The 15,401-nt window shown below is 47.2% G+C and overlaps 2 protein-coding genes across 4 annotated transcripts; one reads left to right on the plus strand and one right to left on the minus strand.

The window, feature by feature from the left end:
• Positions 1 to 11: 11 nt before the first annotated feature.
• LOC105686280 lies at positions 12 to 14,952 on the minus strand. 3 transcript variants are annotated; one of them, XM_020852616.2, is made up of 6 exons: positions 14,686 to 14,952; positions 1,834 to 2,068; positions 1,599 to 1,724; positions 1,322 to 1,519; positions 968 to 1,210; positions 12 to 787 (listed from the first exon to the last, which is right to left on the minus strand). In XM_020852616.2, the coding sequence occupies exons 1-6, from the start codon at positions 14,745 to 14,747 to the stop codon at positions 566 to 568; spliced, it is 1,086 nt and encodes a 361-aa protein (XP_020708275.2). In that variant the 5' UTR covers positions 14,748 to 14,952; the 3' UTR covers positions 12 to 565. The 3 variants fall into 3 exon arrangements, with proteins under 3 accessions (XP_020708275.2, XP_012256357.2, XP_020708277.2); XM_012400934.3 differs by having other exon boundaries at positions 14,682 to 14,952; XM_020852618.2 differs by lacking the exon at positions 14,686 to 14,952 and adding an exon at positions 4,982 to 5,134.
• Positions 14,185 to 15,302, plus strand: LOC125500410 (larval cuticle protein A2B-like). The gene is made up of 2 exons (XM_048653365.1): positions 14,185 to 14,320; positions 14,701 to 15,302. The coding sequence occupies exons 1-2, from the start codon at positions 14,309 to 14,311 to the stop codon at positions 15,220 to 15,222; spliced, it is 534 nt and encodes a 177-aa protein (XP_048509322.1). The 5' UTR covers positions 14,185 to 14,308; the 3' UTR covers positions 15,223 to 15,302.
• Positions 15,303 to 15,401: the final 99 nt, after the last annotated feature.

Genomic DNA, 15,401 nt, shown 5'->3' on the forward strand with positions numbered 1-15,401 from the left:
CGGAAACGCTGTAACAATTTATCGTTTAATTACGTATAAGATTACAATACATCGAATACATTTATATATATATATACCTATATAAAATACATTACATCGTAGGTGTATATTACCTAATTATCACTGATCAATATTTACAATTGTATCCCGTATCACAAACTCGAGTAAAATAGACGCTCCGAACGTTCTCCGTATCATTTGATAGCAAAAATTTTTTTCGATACATTCATTCATTCATTTTTTTGTTTTTTTTTTTTCTTGCGAATCATCCGAAATCTCCAATTTTTCACTCACGATTACGATCAAGGTCTAAAAAATAACGCGAGTTCCCGATACAAAGATAGAATCTCAAATCTCTTGTCAGCGCGTTTCTAGTTTTTTTTTTTTTTTCTCAACTTTTTCTTATTTCTTTTCTTTTTTTTCTTCCTTAAATAGATCAGACTTAACCGCGAATAGCGTTCGAAATCGACGTCGCCATCGTAATCGAAGACGCTCATCTCGTCGTCGGTGCGAAGCTCAAGGCAAGTGTAATGGGAAATCGGTGAAACGGAGGTCGGAGGATATTTTACTCGTAATCCTCTTCGTCGGGTCGCACCTGGGGGAACCTCCTCAGAGGTTGTTGCTGGGCCTGGGGTTGAGGTCGTCTCTGCTGAAGTGGGATGTTCACTTCTTCGGGGCTGCGGAACACCTGGTTAACCGGCACGCGGAACTGGGCAGGAATCTGCGGCTGCTGGGGCCTCGCTTGCCCCAGAGAGTTCAACGGGGCGGTCTGCTGGGCCAGATAGACCTGAGAAGAAATCGGCGAAGGAATCGGTGAATTGGTTCTCGAATTTTCCACCGACGGGACACAAAAAAAAACGAGGACCGTCGGCGTACGGGACGTCGAAGACGCTTCCCGAGACTCGTGACGTCGATTTTTTTCTATCTCTCTCTGAAAATACGATGGGGGTGAAAAATGGTTTCGCACCTGTTGGGCGGGACGACGAATACTGGCCGGTGTCGGGGACGCGATTTGGTATTCCGTGTTCTCGCGCTCGTCGGCGTAGATGTCAGCCGGGTAATAACGCTCGCTGTAACGCAGCGTGACGTTCGGTTTGTTCTCGGCCTCGGCCAGATTCAGAGGCTTGTAGAGGTACTCGTTTACGAAGTGGTACTGGGAACTCTTTTTGCAGCTTATGTCGCCGCTCGGTGGCATGCAGATCAGGTGCACCTGGGTGAAAAAGTAGAAATTCGATATCCGGAAATGTTTGAAAACTTTTCCGCCCCCTTTTCTCGGAAGGGGAAAAAATATCCGGAGGGAGGGGCGACGAGGCTCGCTCACCTGATGGAAGGTGAATCCCTCGGGGCATATCCACGAGAACTTGGCGTTGTCCTGACAGTAGTGGAATACTTCGCAGTTCAATTCCTCGTCCGCGTAATATCCGGTCTGTTTGTTAACGCAGCCGAATTTGCTTTGCTGCAGCAAGAGGCTCAGACGGTCGGGTTCCTCCTTCTCTTCCTCCAGTTCCTCGGTCTCGAGCTGAGGGGAAATCGCGACGTTCAATACCGGCGGTTTCGTATCGCTCGAAACCACGTCCGAATTTTCCAGCTAAACTTACTTGCGGGTTCTGACCGAATTGCGGGGGAGTTCTCTGCCGCTGCGACTGGGGAGACACTCGGACGGGCGCTTGGTGCTGATAGTCCCTCGCTGGGTCGATCGGGGCTGCCGTGGGTTTTCGATAAACCTGCGAATGGAGATCGAGGCGGTTAGATCCCTCGTTTCTTTCAAACCCCCGAGGAGCCAAAAAAAAAACAGTCTCTTTCGAATATATCGGAGTATTTTTTTTATTTTACTTGCGGCGCCGCGGTGCGGTAAAGCGTCGGCGTGGGCGACGGTGTCGGCGTCACGGCGTTATCCTCGTAGCTGTTATCCCGGTAATTCTGGGAGGCGCTAAGTCCGGAGGTAAAAATAGGACCGATACCGGAAGGTTTCCCCTGAGAAAAGGGCACCCCTCTCGAATCCAGGCTGTCGTAGTGACTCTGCGACGCCGCCAGGCAGACGCAGCCCAGCAAAATCAGTCTGTACATTCTGTGGAGAAAAATGATGGAGAAAAATTGAGCCAACGAATAAGGCGATGAAAAAATATGTTCCTCAGCTCGTTTCGCTGTTATTACGTGCGGTACGCGCGGAGCAAGTGAGTTTCAACGATAACACCGCGCGCTTTGCAGAGTTTATTGACCATCGTCGACCCACAAAGAAGAAGAAGAGGCTGCGCGAACGGGGTCGCGGGTATCTCGGCGTACGGCAGAAGCTGCCGCAGCTGTAGCGCGCAACGTCAAACGTATCGAGAGAAATGCATCTGGGGTCCGAACGGAGGCTCGTTATTTCACACGCGACTTTTACGCTCGCATATCTCCGTACCTCGAGGTGCGTTGCACGCTGAGGAGGACGCGCGCGGAATCACGTTGTGAAAGTACGCGGAGATACCGCGCGTCGTTCGCAAAAATTGTTCGCCACGCTGAGTCGGCCGAAGGATCGTAAAAACCCTCGGAAGGTCCCTACCGAATATTCGAATTATTCGACGCGTTTCGTTTCGACGGAGCGTCCGAAATAACGTCGCGGTTCGTCCGCAGCGTTAACCGCGTGTACACGTACACGTACATCCATACCTACATGCGTTCGACGTATCCCGAGGAAAGTATGTTACGACTTTCTATGCGAGGAACGGACGACTTTACACGTCGTAATAAACGCGGAGCTCTTTGTTCGCAGTTAACGAAAGTCGTCGCTTTCGGATCGACTGCGTCGCTTACCGACGTATCGCTTCATTTTTTCATCTCATTTGTATCCACCGAGATGAAAATCTCCCCGAGAACGACGACCGGACGGTCGATTTTTTATCCGCAACGTAATTCCGTCGCATTTTTTTTGTCCTCGAAACCGCGAACGAATAATTAAATTTCCGTGCGCTCGCGATCCGGCGACGTTTTCTTCGTGGGGGGTGGGGGGGGGGGGGGGGGAGGGGGTCGAAGTCCCGTCCCAAAGTCTTTGGAGCGAATAATAAATCGGCGTCGCGTTGACAATTCCGCCAGGTTTTATTTTATAATCGTTGAACCGAGTCCGCGGATCGGAGACGGTGCGGGGTCCGGACCCGAGTGAAAGTAAACGGGGCGTGTATGGAGCGTGGAAAAACGTTGTACACGGTTATATCTTTAAACGAGGCACGCACTGGACCACGAAACGATATCGGCTACGGTGCTACGGCGTACGGGTGGATTTCCACCGGGCGAACGTCGACGATGTTGAATATATTCGGCGTTCGCTTCGATATTCCAAACAGAGCGCGACTTAACACCGGATCCGTAAATTTCTCCCGCGACGCAGATCTTCGCGCTTATATTCGTGTTCACTGTCGACGAACGAATTTCAAACTTTCTCGACGCGAGTCCGGCAGCGCGTTCGAATCGGTCGATCGTCGCCCCCTACGATTTGGCGCGTTTCGATTCTCGTCCGGATCGTCGACGACGAGTTTAACGACCGGTCGAAAAATCGTTAAAAAAAAAAAAAACGAACGAAAGAACGAACGAACGTTCGAATCGATGGTCGCGCACGATTTTTTTAACCACCGCGAAACGCCGATGGATGCGGAAAACTTATCCGCGGACGAAGCCCGCTCCGAGCGTTTATAATCGTTAACCAGATACGGCAGAGAGGTATAAATCCGGGAAGTACGAATATTGTAACGATTGCGCAATTGCGTTATTTTATAAGCGATTTTATTACGTAACCGGTCCGTAACTTGGGCACGCTAAATTTACTCTGTACATTATATTCGTTTCTGATCGTTGCGGATCGTTCGCGTGCGGTACACGCGAAACCGTGACGTGTGTTACAATTAAACGCCCATTAGATTCGAAATTTCTTGTCATCATTTCTTCTCTCGAGAAGTGTAGATTTTATCACCGCGTTTGACTTACTGTACAACAATCCCCTACTTACGTACACCCCCCCTCTATCCGATTCTGCGGGCGTCTTGCGATTTTGTGATAAATTTTTAATCAAAATCGTTCACCGCATATTACGGGGAAACTTGCTCCCGTCGTTATGCGAAGGATATATAGAACTTTAACTCCGCCCTGGCTTCCAGCGGTTGCCGGGAGAATGCATTAGATTCTTGTTACAACGTAACCGTATCATATACACGTACATTGAAATTCCTGTGACACTTATACAGTGTGGCTTTTTCTCGGCAACGGATACCGAAATTCCACAGCAATTTCTGACCGAGATCGGACTACGTTTCCGCCGCGATGTCGCTCTGATTTTTTTCTTTTTTTTTTTTTTCTATCTTCTAGACCATTTCGGACGTGATGACAATTTTCGATATCATCACAATAAAAAAAGGGGAGAGAGGGGGGGACGATAATTCATCAATCGGTGTATCATACGCGTGCGTGTCTGTATAACGAGGGAAAAGTTCTTTTTCGTACAACGGTAACGATCGTCGCCGGGCATAAGTGTCACGGTTATTCGTCGACGTGTAGATCGTCCCATTTCTTCTTACGTCCCTACAACACGAGTGAGATCCACTTTCTATAAAGAAACTTTTTATCATCGCTGGCTACGTGCGATTGACCAACGTTACTCTTGATTTTCCGAGAACGATATTGTAGCGCGCGTTGCGTCAACACCGTGAAAACCACCTTTCCAATCTAATTTTTTTTCCTTTTTTTTTTCTTTGTTTTTTTTAAACGATTTTTTTTTTTTTTACTTCCGCTTCGATCGGCGGCTCGACCCGCTCACGATTATTTTCCTCCCGGACCGTCGGATAAGACTCGCCGTTTTTTATTTTGCGAGTCTCGTCTCATCGAATCTTAATCGAAATCATGAGTGAGAAGGAGAATTTGAAAAAAAACTAAAAGAGAAATAAACGGTGTTCGGATAATAATCGAATATTCGCAAGAGGTCGAACCACTCGGACTTTCGTGTCGTCGCACTTACCTGAAATGTAACGATATCTACGCAGGAAACGGTTTGGGGGGGGGAAAAAGTAACAACACACGGAACGTACGTACGGTACGGAGAACACACGCGAGATTTATCGAGTAACGGTCTCGCGAATCGCTTATATACCTGGGACAGCTGAAAGTTGTTACCTGCCTCCACCAGAAAACTAACATCACGCTGCCCGGGCCTCTCCTGTAACGCGCTACCTCCGGGCGGGAGAGAAGAGGGACCAAAGAAGGGAAGGGGGTTGACTACGAGGAGACGAAATAATACGACCTAGCGCTAATTTTCGATAGCCATGCGGATATTTTCTTCCGTTCGTCCGGAGATGAGCGGCGCGTTCGGTTTCGAAATATAATCGAGAAAACATTCCCCTCCGTTTATCGCACGTCTTCGACGTTTTCTAATAGAAGAGGATTCGATACGGTCTTAATCGACTCAACACCTCGCAAACTTTATTACGGCAAACCCAACCCTCCGGGTTCGAGATCGAAGGTCGACCGACGCCCGATGTCGTCGTCGTCGTTTCCTACCGGAATTCCGATCGCACAGCGAGAAAATCGACAAATTTTTCCCCCCCGAATTTCAGAATTAGGAAATTAAATGCAGAGTATTCGGCTGACGAGCGCGACTCGACCGCAGCCTGCGTTACGTTCCATTTGAAAAACCGGTTACCGGATGTGGTTCGGGAACGGAAGGATCGAACGAGAATTTCGAACCAGATGATCGTTGAATCTGTTGAGGAACAAATGGAGCATTAACGGTCTTATTTCAAAGCGATTATAGTCACTTTCCATGTTTCGCTAAATTCCTGGGTATAAAATCGATAAAACTTTGAAGGTCCGACATTTTGGAAGCGCGCGGAATCCGTATTCATTCGTGGATGACGTTTCTTCCTCTCGTTCTTCTCAACGAAAGTAAAGTAACCCGAGTAATTTCGATGTACGTCGACAAAAGAAAGGGCGGAACGCGATACGGTCCGAATAAACTATCGGCCAAAAGTCATTGACATTCTTCTCGCGGCCAAAAACAATTCCGAAAGAAAGGAGCCAGCGGCGCGTCGTTCGACGGCGTGGCGGGACTCCTTAATTTCTTACGATCGTCCCGTTTCAGAGTGATTTTCACCTGTCTCCGATTATTAGAGATTCTTTCGGTTAATTATAACAACAATTCGGTCATGCCTGGGTGCGAGGCACCTGCCGATTACGTCACCTAACCGTCGTCAGCGTTGCAGTAAAATTTAGCCTTTCTTCGTTTTTGTCGCGCCCTTTCTCCTCCCGCTATTCTTCTACTTTTTCTAACCTTCCGTATTTTTCGTTCTCTCACCCCCCGCCCTCCACCTCCTTCCTCATCCGGCGCGAACTCTTCTAGGATCAATCGCGAAACGATCATTTTTCCGACCGAAATGCTCGATGTACGAAAAAGAAAGTGTCCGACGATCGGCCGATCACGAGACTCAAAAAAATCTACAGCGTGCCCAACGAATTCTTCGGAATATGATCCGATCTATAGCAATAAAGTAGGTGTTGTCCCGGGGGCCATGCGTTACGTAATCCTCTTGATCATTGAACATGCAGGGGGGGCTCGGAGTGAACCCGATTCCCGAACGTCGATTGCGCCCATAACTCGGGTAACGCACGTACGTATGTGTATATGTCGCCGTACGTCGCACGTAAAACTGGTCCGATATTTATATACATATACACAATCGGAGAGAAAGAAAATCTATACGTACAGATATTACAACAAACTCGCATAGCTACGAATGTATCAATTTCTTACGTACGCGTTCTATATGATTACAGTGTAGAATACCTGTTCCATTTTTACTTCTGATTCAACACCTATGTGAGGAACAATGCGTCGTATATATAATTCGTACACTCGATTATTGCGTGTCGTGGAAAAAGCTCCCGTCCAGCGGGACGTCTCCTCTTCATCTATTTCCATATATGTTTTTTTATTTTCATCTCGTTCTAGTTCCGAAAAATTGACCTTGGTTCCGTTTTCGGTCGTCATCGAATCGAAGAACCGATATCCTTTTTGAATTTTTGGACAACAGCTGTTACTGTTTCGCACCCATTACCGGATCATTCCTCCCTTACTCCGACCTTCTTCGTCGCCTGGGCAGAAAGTCATTACCCGACGCAGCGTTAGAAATAACATCAACGGTCACTTCGAGAAGTGAGGGGTTGTAAAATCGATTTCATCCAGGTAGAAGTTGAACATTTGTCGTTGGAGGAAGGGGTGGGAGGGAAGGGGGGGGAAATGACTCGTAACTCGCACGTGTTACAATATGTCGAGACGAGCCAAAAACGTCACGCGAACATATTTTCTGATGTCATGAACGCCCCGTGCCTCGCATCGTACAGTTTCTTGTGACTCGTGCGGCCCGCGGATACTGGCGTATGATAATTCATGAATAATTGATGAATCGAGAGGCCGTTCAACGGCGAAGAGTAGAGGACGCGAAGTCGGAGTGGGCGCGACGAATGCGAGGAATATCGGTGTAGGATATGCGTACGAACAATTTCGCCGGTCGACTTCCGATCTCGCTGTAATTTCAAAGAAAGGAAAAAGAATTTTTCAAAAACGATTCCCTGCAGATTCGAATTTCCGGAACGGATGGAAAAGAAAATTCATCCCAGCGAGTCGAACAATAAATGAATAAAAATAATTCGCTCTAACGGCGAGGCGATTTGACCCGGAATGCCCCGTTTATATCTCCGCATACGGGGTGGCGCGTCGTGGCTTAGATCGGGCTGGTGAAAACAATGATCTTTCTTTCCGTTGCACGGTATACGTATAGGTGCCGGTACACGCTTTGGAGAAACAGAAAGTGCGATCTCGTTTCATACATTTCAATACATTAACGTGGTTATTCAGTGCGTTGAATTCGGTGAGTAAGAAAATCGCTTCGGTGTAGAGAAAAAAAAAAAAAAAAAAAAAAAAACAACTAATATACATACGGTGCGTACACACGGACATACGTATACGGGGATTATTAAACAGCAGCAGATTATTATAATGCACACGCCGTTTATAGCCGACGGAACATACGTACGAGTCTTCAAAATTTCATTTTCTACATCAACGCGGCGAAAGTCTTTCATTGTTCATTGATACGTTTACGGTGAAACTGTGTACAGTACCGATAAGACAACCTTTATCCTTCCTTCCTCTCATTTCGTTTTGTTATATTTCATATATCTTAATGGACATCGCAGAGCGGCACTCAATGATTTTCAAAACTATCTCTGCAGCGAATACCCGTCGTCCGATTATATTACACCGTTTACGATATCATCGATGCGATTCTGCTTCTTTTTTATTTGTGCGTACCAACGCGAGTGATTTACCGGTCACGTGATTCTTTGAACATTCGGCACGTGCGTAGCTTGGTCACGCACGTTACTTGTTCACGGTATGACGATCGCTGCTTGAAATTAATTCCTGAAACTTCGGAATATCGAACGACTCGATCTCTAAGATCTCTACGCCAGTTGTCTTCGAGGATCTGAAGATGAGTTTGATTCGGAAAAAAATGATTAAAAAAAAATAATCAAATCGAGCTTTCGGATCAATTTCAGTTGTTAAAGTTTTTTCAATTTCGCTGTCTCGCTAATTGAATATTCCCGATGGGGATTTTTTCAAAATTTTTTCTCTTCCTATAATTTTAGTAACGAACTGTCCGAGTTGGACGTAAAATATCGATAAGGAAAGGCGCACCGACATTAGAAAAAGAAAAAAAAAACGACGCGCAAAACATTCACCCGGATGACGAATAAAATCCGACCGCGGCGGATAAAATTACAAGGATTTTTTTTCTTAGAAATTAACTCGGCTCATCCAAAGATGTATTAGACCCATAAATAAGGTTCACGTGAAATTAGATTTCACTTTCAGCGCCGCGTACGGTACGTTGATGATAATTTATTCGGAGAGCGAAGAAATAAGAAAAAAAAAAAAAAATGGAAAGACACAGAAAAATGACATGAAAAATCGCGAGGATATTCCGAAAAAAAAACCAGAGGAGTTAACGACGTCGAAGAATCTTTTGAAATAACATCGCACATCGGCTAAGGTGATTATTTGTGACAAATGGATACCTAGTTACATAAATGAAATATCAAGTCGGTCGGTTACGCTCGGAGCGCATAACAGATCTGCAAATCTTTGAAAATTTCCAACATTCTCGTTGCGAAAAATGCGAAGGACGAAACATTCGATTCGACCCCTTCAGATATCCGAACCACGTAATATCGGAGCGCGGGGAGGACGTGAAAGATATAAAGCACACTCGGAAATTAAACTATCGATGGTTTTCTTTTTGCCGCAAACTATTTTCTAGATAATCGACGACTGTACAACGTTCTTTGTTACCGTTTATCGTTGCAAAGGCGAAGGCCGAATTGCTCAACGATCGTCGATACGTTGCCGAGTCAAGTATCGACCTATTTCCGATCGGCTCAAAAATCCCGCCCACCCCCCGCTCCTGAATCCGACTCGGAGAATTTTGATCCTGCTTTTCGAATCGGGGGACGAAAAATGAACGCTCGGAGTCCTCGGTCTTTGACCTTGAACCGTGCAAGTAAGGCGTCGAAGCGGCGGTACGGATTATGCTCCATTTTATGCGAGTTCGCCGACGCACTAGATTCAGGGGATCGGATCACTTTCTCTCTCTTTTCTTCCACGAGGTTGCACGGCCGGACGGTGAAAGCCGGCGCATTTTTTTTCAACACCTCAAGGATAAGTTATCGAATGATTTTCGGCCATTCGGATCGAAGAAAAAGACAAAAGTATTTCGATCGGTTTGGAGGACGTGTTTCAATCGGATCACGACGTGATCCCGATCGATCGAGGGTGGCAATAAAAGTTTCCACTCCCTGGTAAAACATTCTCGGGATATGAGCTCGATTTATGACTCACATTGTGATAATAATTCATCGGTATTCGTACAATTCCGGAAGTCCGTCGTCGTTGGGTAATTGAAGTCCTGGATAGGCGTGGTCCGTTCTCACTCGTTGGAATATCGGTTCAGCGGCGAGTGACTTTCGCCGTCGTTGGCGAGGTCGTCGTTGCGTTGATAAAAAATAAGGGGGATAAAAACTAGTACAGACAAAAAAAATCTGAAAATACACGAAAAAGAAGCGCAACAAAATCGAACAAAGACAATGAAACGAGGCGACGAAATTGTAAAGTCGCGGCTGAAAAACTATCCACAGACATCGGCGACGGTTAAATTTCCGTCTGCCTTCACGGAGACGTGAACACCAATTAAATATTCATGTGGATACGGGAACACCCCGTGGCGTATAGGAGCGAACGTACGAAAATATCGAATTACTTACACTCCGCGAGACTTACAACATTATCAGTTACCTGTATACATATGAGTAACCAGGTGCGCTCGCACCGATTGAATCGCAGGTGATCGGACTTGAGGTAAAGAAAATCACTGCGGAGGACGGAAATCAATCGCCGTGACGAATGGAGACGCGATTGGCGATTTTTTGATAACGATATCCACGCGTTTCGATTGTAAGAAGAGGTCCGATCGAGGCGGTGATCGTTTTCGCTCGCCCCGGTGACTCGGACACATCCGCGTTGTTTGTTCTTGCGAACGGTTGGAGAAAAACGATTTTCAAGATCGACGAACAACCGTTCGCTATCAAGTTCCGGTGACTGTTATACTTATTCAAGAGATATTCGTCTCGGATCCAACGACTGCTCTGTGTATTTCGTCGTTTTTCCGATAAGCTGCGTGCCTCGAATTCCAATCGGAAAACGGAGAAAGGAATTATCGATTCGATCGCGATTTCGAAGCGCTTCGGATCGAACGATGCTCCTTGCTCTTATTTCTAACAATGACAAGATTTAGAAAAAAGAAAATCATCGAAAATCGTGACCAGAAAACGCTCATCGGATCGGTACGTTTCGGAGCGAGCTTCTTCACCGGACTATCGGCGAAAGATCGGCAACTTTCGTTTTTCGGGAACGAAAAATCGAAAACTTGGGAATTTGAATCGCCAAAGAAAACGACCGAGAATCGATGCCTCGCAGATAATTTCCCTGCGCACTCCCGGTCCCGGATCGGTTCGCAGTCGGCAAAGAGTAACCGTCGAAGCCAACTTGTCTTCGGAGTAGAGCGATCTGTAGTTTTCTCGATCGAAATTTAGCAGCGGTCGGTACGGCGATCGGAGAAATCGGATCGGTTTGGATCGGCAAGTGATGCCGTCCGCGGTGCGCGGTAAAATTTAATTCACCGGTAACCGACGATCTCCACCGTCGCATTTTCGATTCGCAACAGCTGCGTTTCGATGGGACGAAAATCGGTGCTAAGAAATCGAGGAAAAATCCGGAACTTTTGTCTCTTCGTCGATATAATTTCCTCGCCCAACGGAAAATTACCTTCGACGCGATTCGGTCGAAAAGGAGACCGATTGAATTCTTTCCCAAAAAATTTCGAGAAGATCGGAATGACCCGGTGAATTCGATCGATCACGGCGACGACGTGGTGAGGCGGTATAATAATCGGAGCAATTCGAAATTCGAATTGTGCAGGTGGATTTATGCTGCAACCGTTGAGAAAAAAAAACAAAATAGAAAAATGAAGGAACAAAAATTTAACGAACATATTTATATATATTTGAGAAACATTTCAACGTGCCAAAGCACATACGCTCCAAGTTATAAAGTACAGCGTGAAGTACGCGTGTCTCACGACGTTCCGGACCCGCCCAAAAGACTTTCACCTTTTAAACTGGGCCACATTGGCGCGGCAATGCGACTAAATTATTGCTCCTTTTTTTTTTTGGTATTTCTCTTTCTTTGGGAAGCAAAAATTTTCGTAGATCATCGCGAAGTCGCCAGTTTCCCTGCTTCCCCTCGTTTTTCATCGTCGTTTGACTCGAATCGCGGTTAACCAGCTCGACTCGTTGGGAAAATCGGAATCCCTAGCAAATGGGAAACTAAATTTCGGAAAATTTTATTTCGCTGCTCCCAGTTTTTTCGTTTCAATCGTTTTTCCTCGATCCCACGTGACGGGTGGAAAATAATCAGACGCTCGATGTTCGTCTCCGTTTTATTTATTTATTTTTTTGTTTCATACCCCGTCTCGACGGGACCCGCTTTTCCGCGAGATGACGAGCATTTCGTGAAATCGTCGAAAATTCGTTGCTCTTTGCTAGGCCAGAAAATCGAGCGCTTTTACTTTCAGGCGCAGCAAGACGATTGAGGCGTCGCTCGATCGAACGTGACGGGAGTTCGGATTCGAGCTCGAAACGATATGTGAAGTAAAAATCGTCGCTAACCACGGCTGGTTCCCAATATTGCCAGATATTTGAAAAAATTTATATTCCGCTCGCCGTCGCCTCAAAAAACGCTCACTTCCGGTTTCGAATCATCAAGCGATCGTCGTTCGATCGCGAGGTGCTGGAGGTTCGCTTTACAAGTGCTCGCCATTGTCTGGAATCTGGAAATCGAGAAAAATTGTCCATTTTTTTTTTTTCGTATAATCGCACGCTCGGAAACACGACACTCCGCGCCGTGTATTTATACGATTACACGTATAAGTTTTCCGTGGCAAAGCGGGCGATTATCACGTGTCGACCTATATCCTCGGAGATTTCAGATCGGTACCAAGGACGCCTGGACGGATTTAGTGGCTCGCGTGTACCCTGCACCGCTTCTTCGTATCCGTATCGAAATCAACGGGTGCGACTCGATCGCGTCGTTCGCGTCTCCGCGAATCCACGTCGCGCGAAAACGTGATCGAAAAACCGCGGAAGGACAGGGCGGGCGAGACTCTTGGAGTCGTTCAAATTTCTCAGTCTGATTAAGCGAGAAAAAAGGAGAAGAAGAAGAAAAAAAGTCGCAATTCCTCAAAAAAATGAAACAAGGTCCGATCTCCCTCCCGGTGTGAAAAAAAAAGAAGAAATCTCAACGAGAATCCTAAATCGGTATTCCGGTCGGTCGCGACTCCGTGATCGGTTCGCCCTTTTTTTGTCAGCGCGTCGGGATCGCGAGGTAAAATTTTTGACGAGAACCTCGCGTTCCCAACGACGGAGCGTCGGTGTTACGGTCGGATTTCCGACGGTCCCGTTCCTCTTATAGGATCGTCGGCCGATCGAATAACTTATCCCTTCCGCCGCCTCGTTCGTTACGCAATATTGGGCCCGGGCCCCGCGGGCGAAAACCACGCCCTAGATTTCGGCGGTTCTCTCGCCCCGCCAGGGCTCGCCCGGCCTCTGCTCCACTTTTGGCGCCGCGTGTAACTCTCAGCGGGACTCCGCTCATTAGGTTACGTCACACCCGACGACCCGTTGCCCACCTGGCTGCCCGCAGCACGATGATTTCATCGCTCCTCGGTTTTTTCAGTGTTTTTTTTTTTTTTCTCCACCCAATTTTTCCCTCAATTTTTCGCGCGCGACGTGTACGACCCGCGCGTCGCTCTGTGCGGGTGGGGGATGGGTTCCTCGATTTTAAGATTCTCCAAAATTATTAGGTGGATGGCCCGTAGCGCCGAGAATCTCAATCGAAAGAAATAACGTCGTTCGTTCGCCCGCGGCCCGTAAACGCAGAAAGGAGGATAACGAAACTGTGACGAAATTACTCTACCGTAAAACGACCGTTGGAGTATATATGTATATGTGTATATAATACAAATTATATTTGCCGGGGTAATTGTCTTTGCCTTCACGAAAATATCATTAATTCTTCACGATACATATCCTTTGAATCGCGTTGCCGCCCGTGACCCACAAAAATAATCCACATTGCCCGCCTACCGTATACATACATGTATATCTCCGCCAGATATACGTGAGCGATCATTTTATTTCAGTCGTCATTATCTCGGCTCCAATTTATTCCTTCGTTCGACCCGCGTTGTACCTTTCGTTCCGTAAGCGACTTTTTTCTTTTTTTTTTCTTTCTTTTTTCTTTTTACCTTCAATTTTGTTCTTGCATCGACGCGCTGCGCTTTCGACTGCACTTTTCCTCCAATAATAACGAAGAATCGGAATTACGAAGGCGAATTATTTTGGCGATCGCTCGGTACGAAGTAGACGGTGGATGTAGTAATTGTTACATCGGTATAACAGTTGAGCGTTTGCACGCCCATACAAAATGGCAAAGCTTTCTATCAGATGGATAGGATAGAAGAAAATTTCGGCCGGCTGTTGCCCCGGGCGATATTATGAGCCCAGAGATCGCAAGTGAGAGGGCCAAAATTCAGCGAATGCTGCATAGATATATAAGCCGGCGGAACTTGACACACGGCATCAGTTTGCTAACAAAGCCGATCTAAGCACAACAGAAATGGCATTCAAGGTGGGCATATAATCTCATGGAGGCGGTACGGCAGTGATTCAGAAATTCGATTCTCAATCGCGCCGACGTCGCAAAAATCGCGATTCAGCGTCGATCTTGCAGAACAATAAATTTTCAAAGTGAAAATATTTGATCCACGAGAGGATCTCGAAATCCGGAATTTTTATCGAATGGCAAAAACTGATCGTTGCCATTCCTGCGGGAAACTATTTATTCACTTCCCCTTTGGTTTACCTCGATTACCTCGCCGTTCAATTCGCACTCTTCTTTCTTCCCTCGTGACGTAGAACGAACGAGATGGAGTAGCAAAGATCATTCGCAGTATCAAACCCAAAACTTCAAAACTTACTTACTTACTTACTTACGAAATTTTCTTCCAGCTCTTCGTATTCGCTGCCTTCGTGGCTGCAGCTAACGCTGGCATCATCGCTCAGGCCCCAGTGGGATACGCTCACGCTGCCCCGGCTTACGTTCACGCTGCCCCGGCTTACGCCCACGCCGCCCCCGCTTACGGATACGCCGCCCCCGTCGCTAAGGCCGTCGTGAAGACCGTAGACGCCGACTACGACCCCAACCCCCAGTACAGCTACTCTTACGACGTCCACGACAGCCTGACCGGAGACGCCAAGAGCCAGCAGGAGACCCGCAACGGAGACGTCGTCGAGGGCAGCTACTCCCTCGTCGAGGCCGACGGCAGCCGTCGCGTCGTCCACTACACCGCCGACCCCCACAACGGATTCAACGCCGTCGTTGAAAAGGAACCCGCCACCCACGGACCCGTCGTCGCCAAGTACGCCGCCGCCCCCGTCGTCGCCAAGTACGCCGCTGCCCCCGTCGTCGCCAAGTACGCCGCCGCCCCCCTCCACTACGCCGCCCCCGTCCAACACGGATACTACCACTGAAATGTACCTACGTAGATGACTAGCACCTCTATTTATATTATGTTGTATATAAAATATATTTCCACATAAATTATCGTCCATTTGACGTGAATATTCTTTCCGCCCGTTTCGTTTGCGACGTCAGTCGGTCTCATCCGACGATCTTGACGGTCGAAGGAATGCAGGAAATCGAGGGGGCG

Source organism: Athalia rosae, chromosome 3 (assembly GCF_917208135.1).
Source record: "Athalia rosae chromosome 3, iyAthRosa1.1, whole genome shotgun sequence".
Classification (NCBI taxonomy): Eukaryota; Metazoa; Arthropoda; class Insecta; order Hymenoptera; family Athaliidae; genus Athalia; species Athalia rosae.

Excerpts from the sequence above, each read along its gene's own strand:
- LOC105686280 (XM_020852616.2), bottom strand. The coding sequence starts at position 14,747 with ATGATGCCAGCGTTAGCTGCAGCCACGAAGGCAGCGAATACGAAGAGC. Across the intron at positions 1,211-1,321 it reads AGGGATTCACCTTCCATCAG|GTGCACCTGATCTGCATGCC; the intron begins GTGAGCGAGCCT and ends TTTTTCACCCAG. Across the intron at positions 788-967 it reads TTCGTCGTCCCGCCCAACAG|GTCTATCTGGCCCAGCAGAC; the intron begins GTGCGAAACCAT and ends ATTTCTTCTCAG.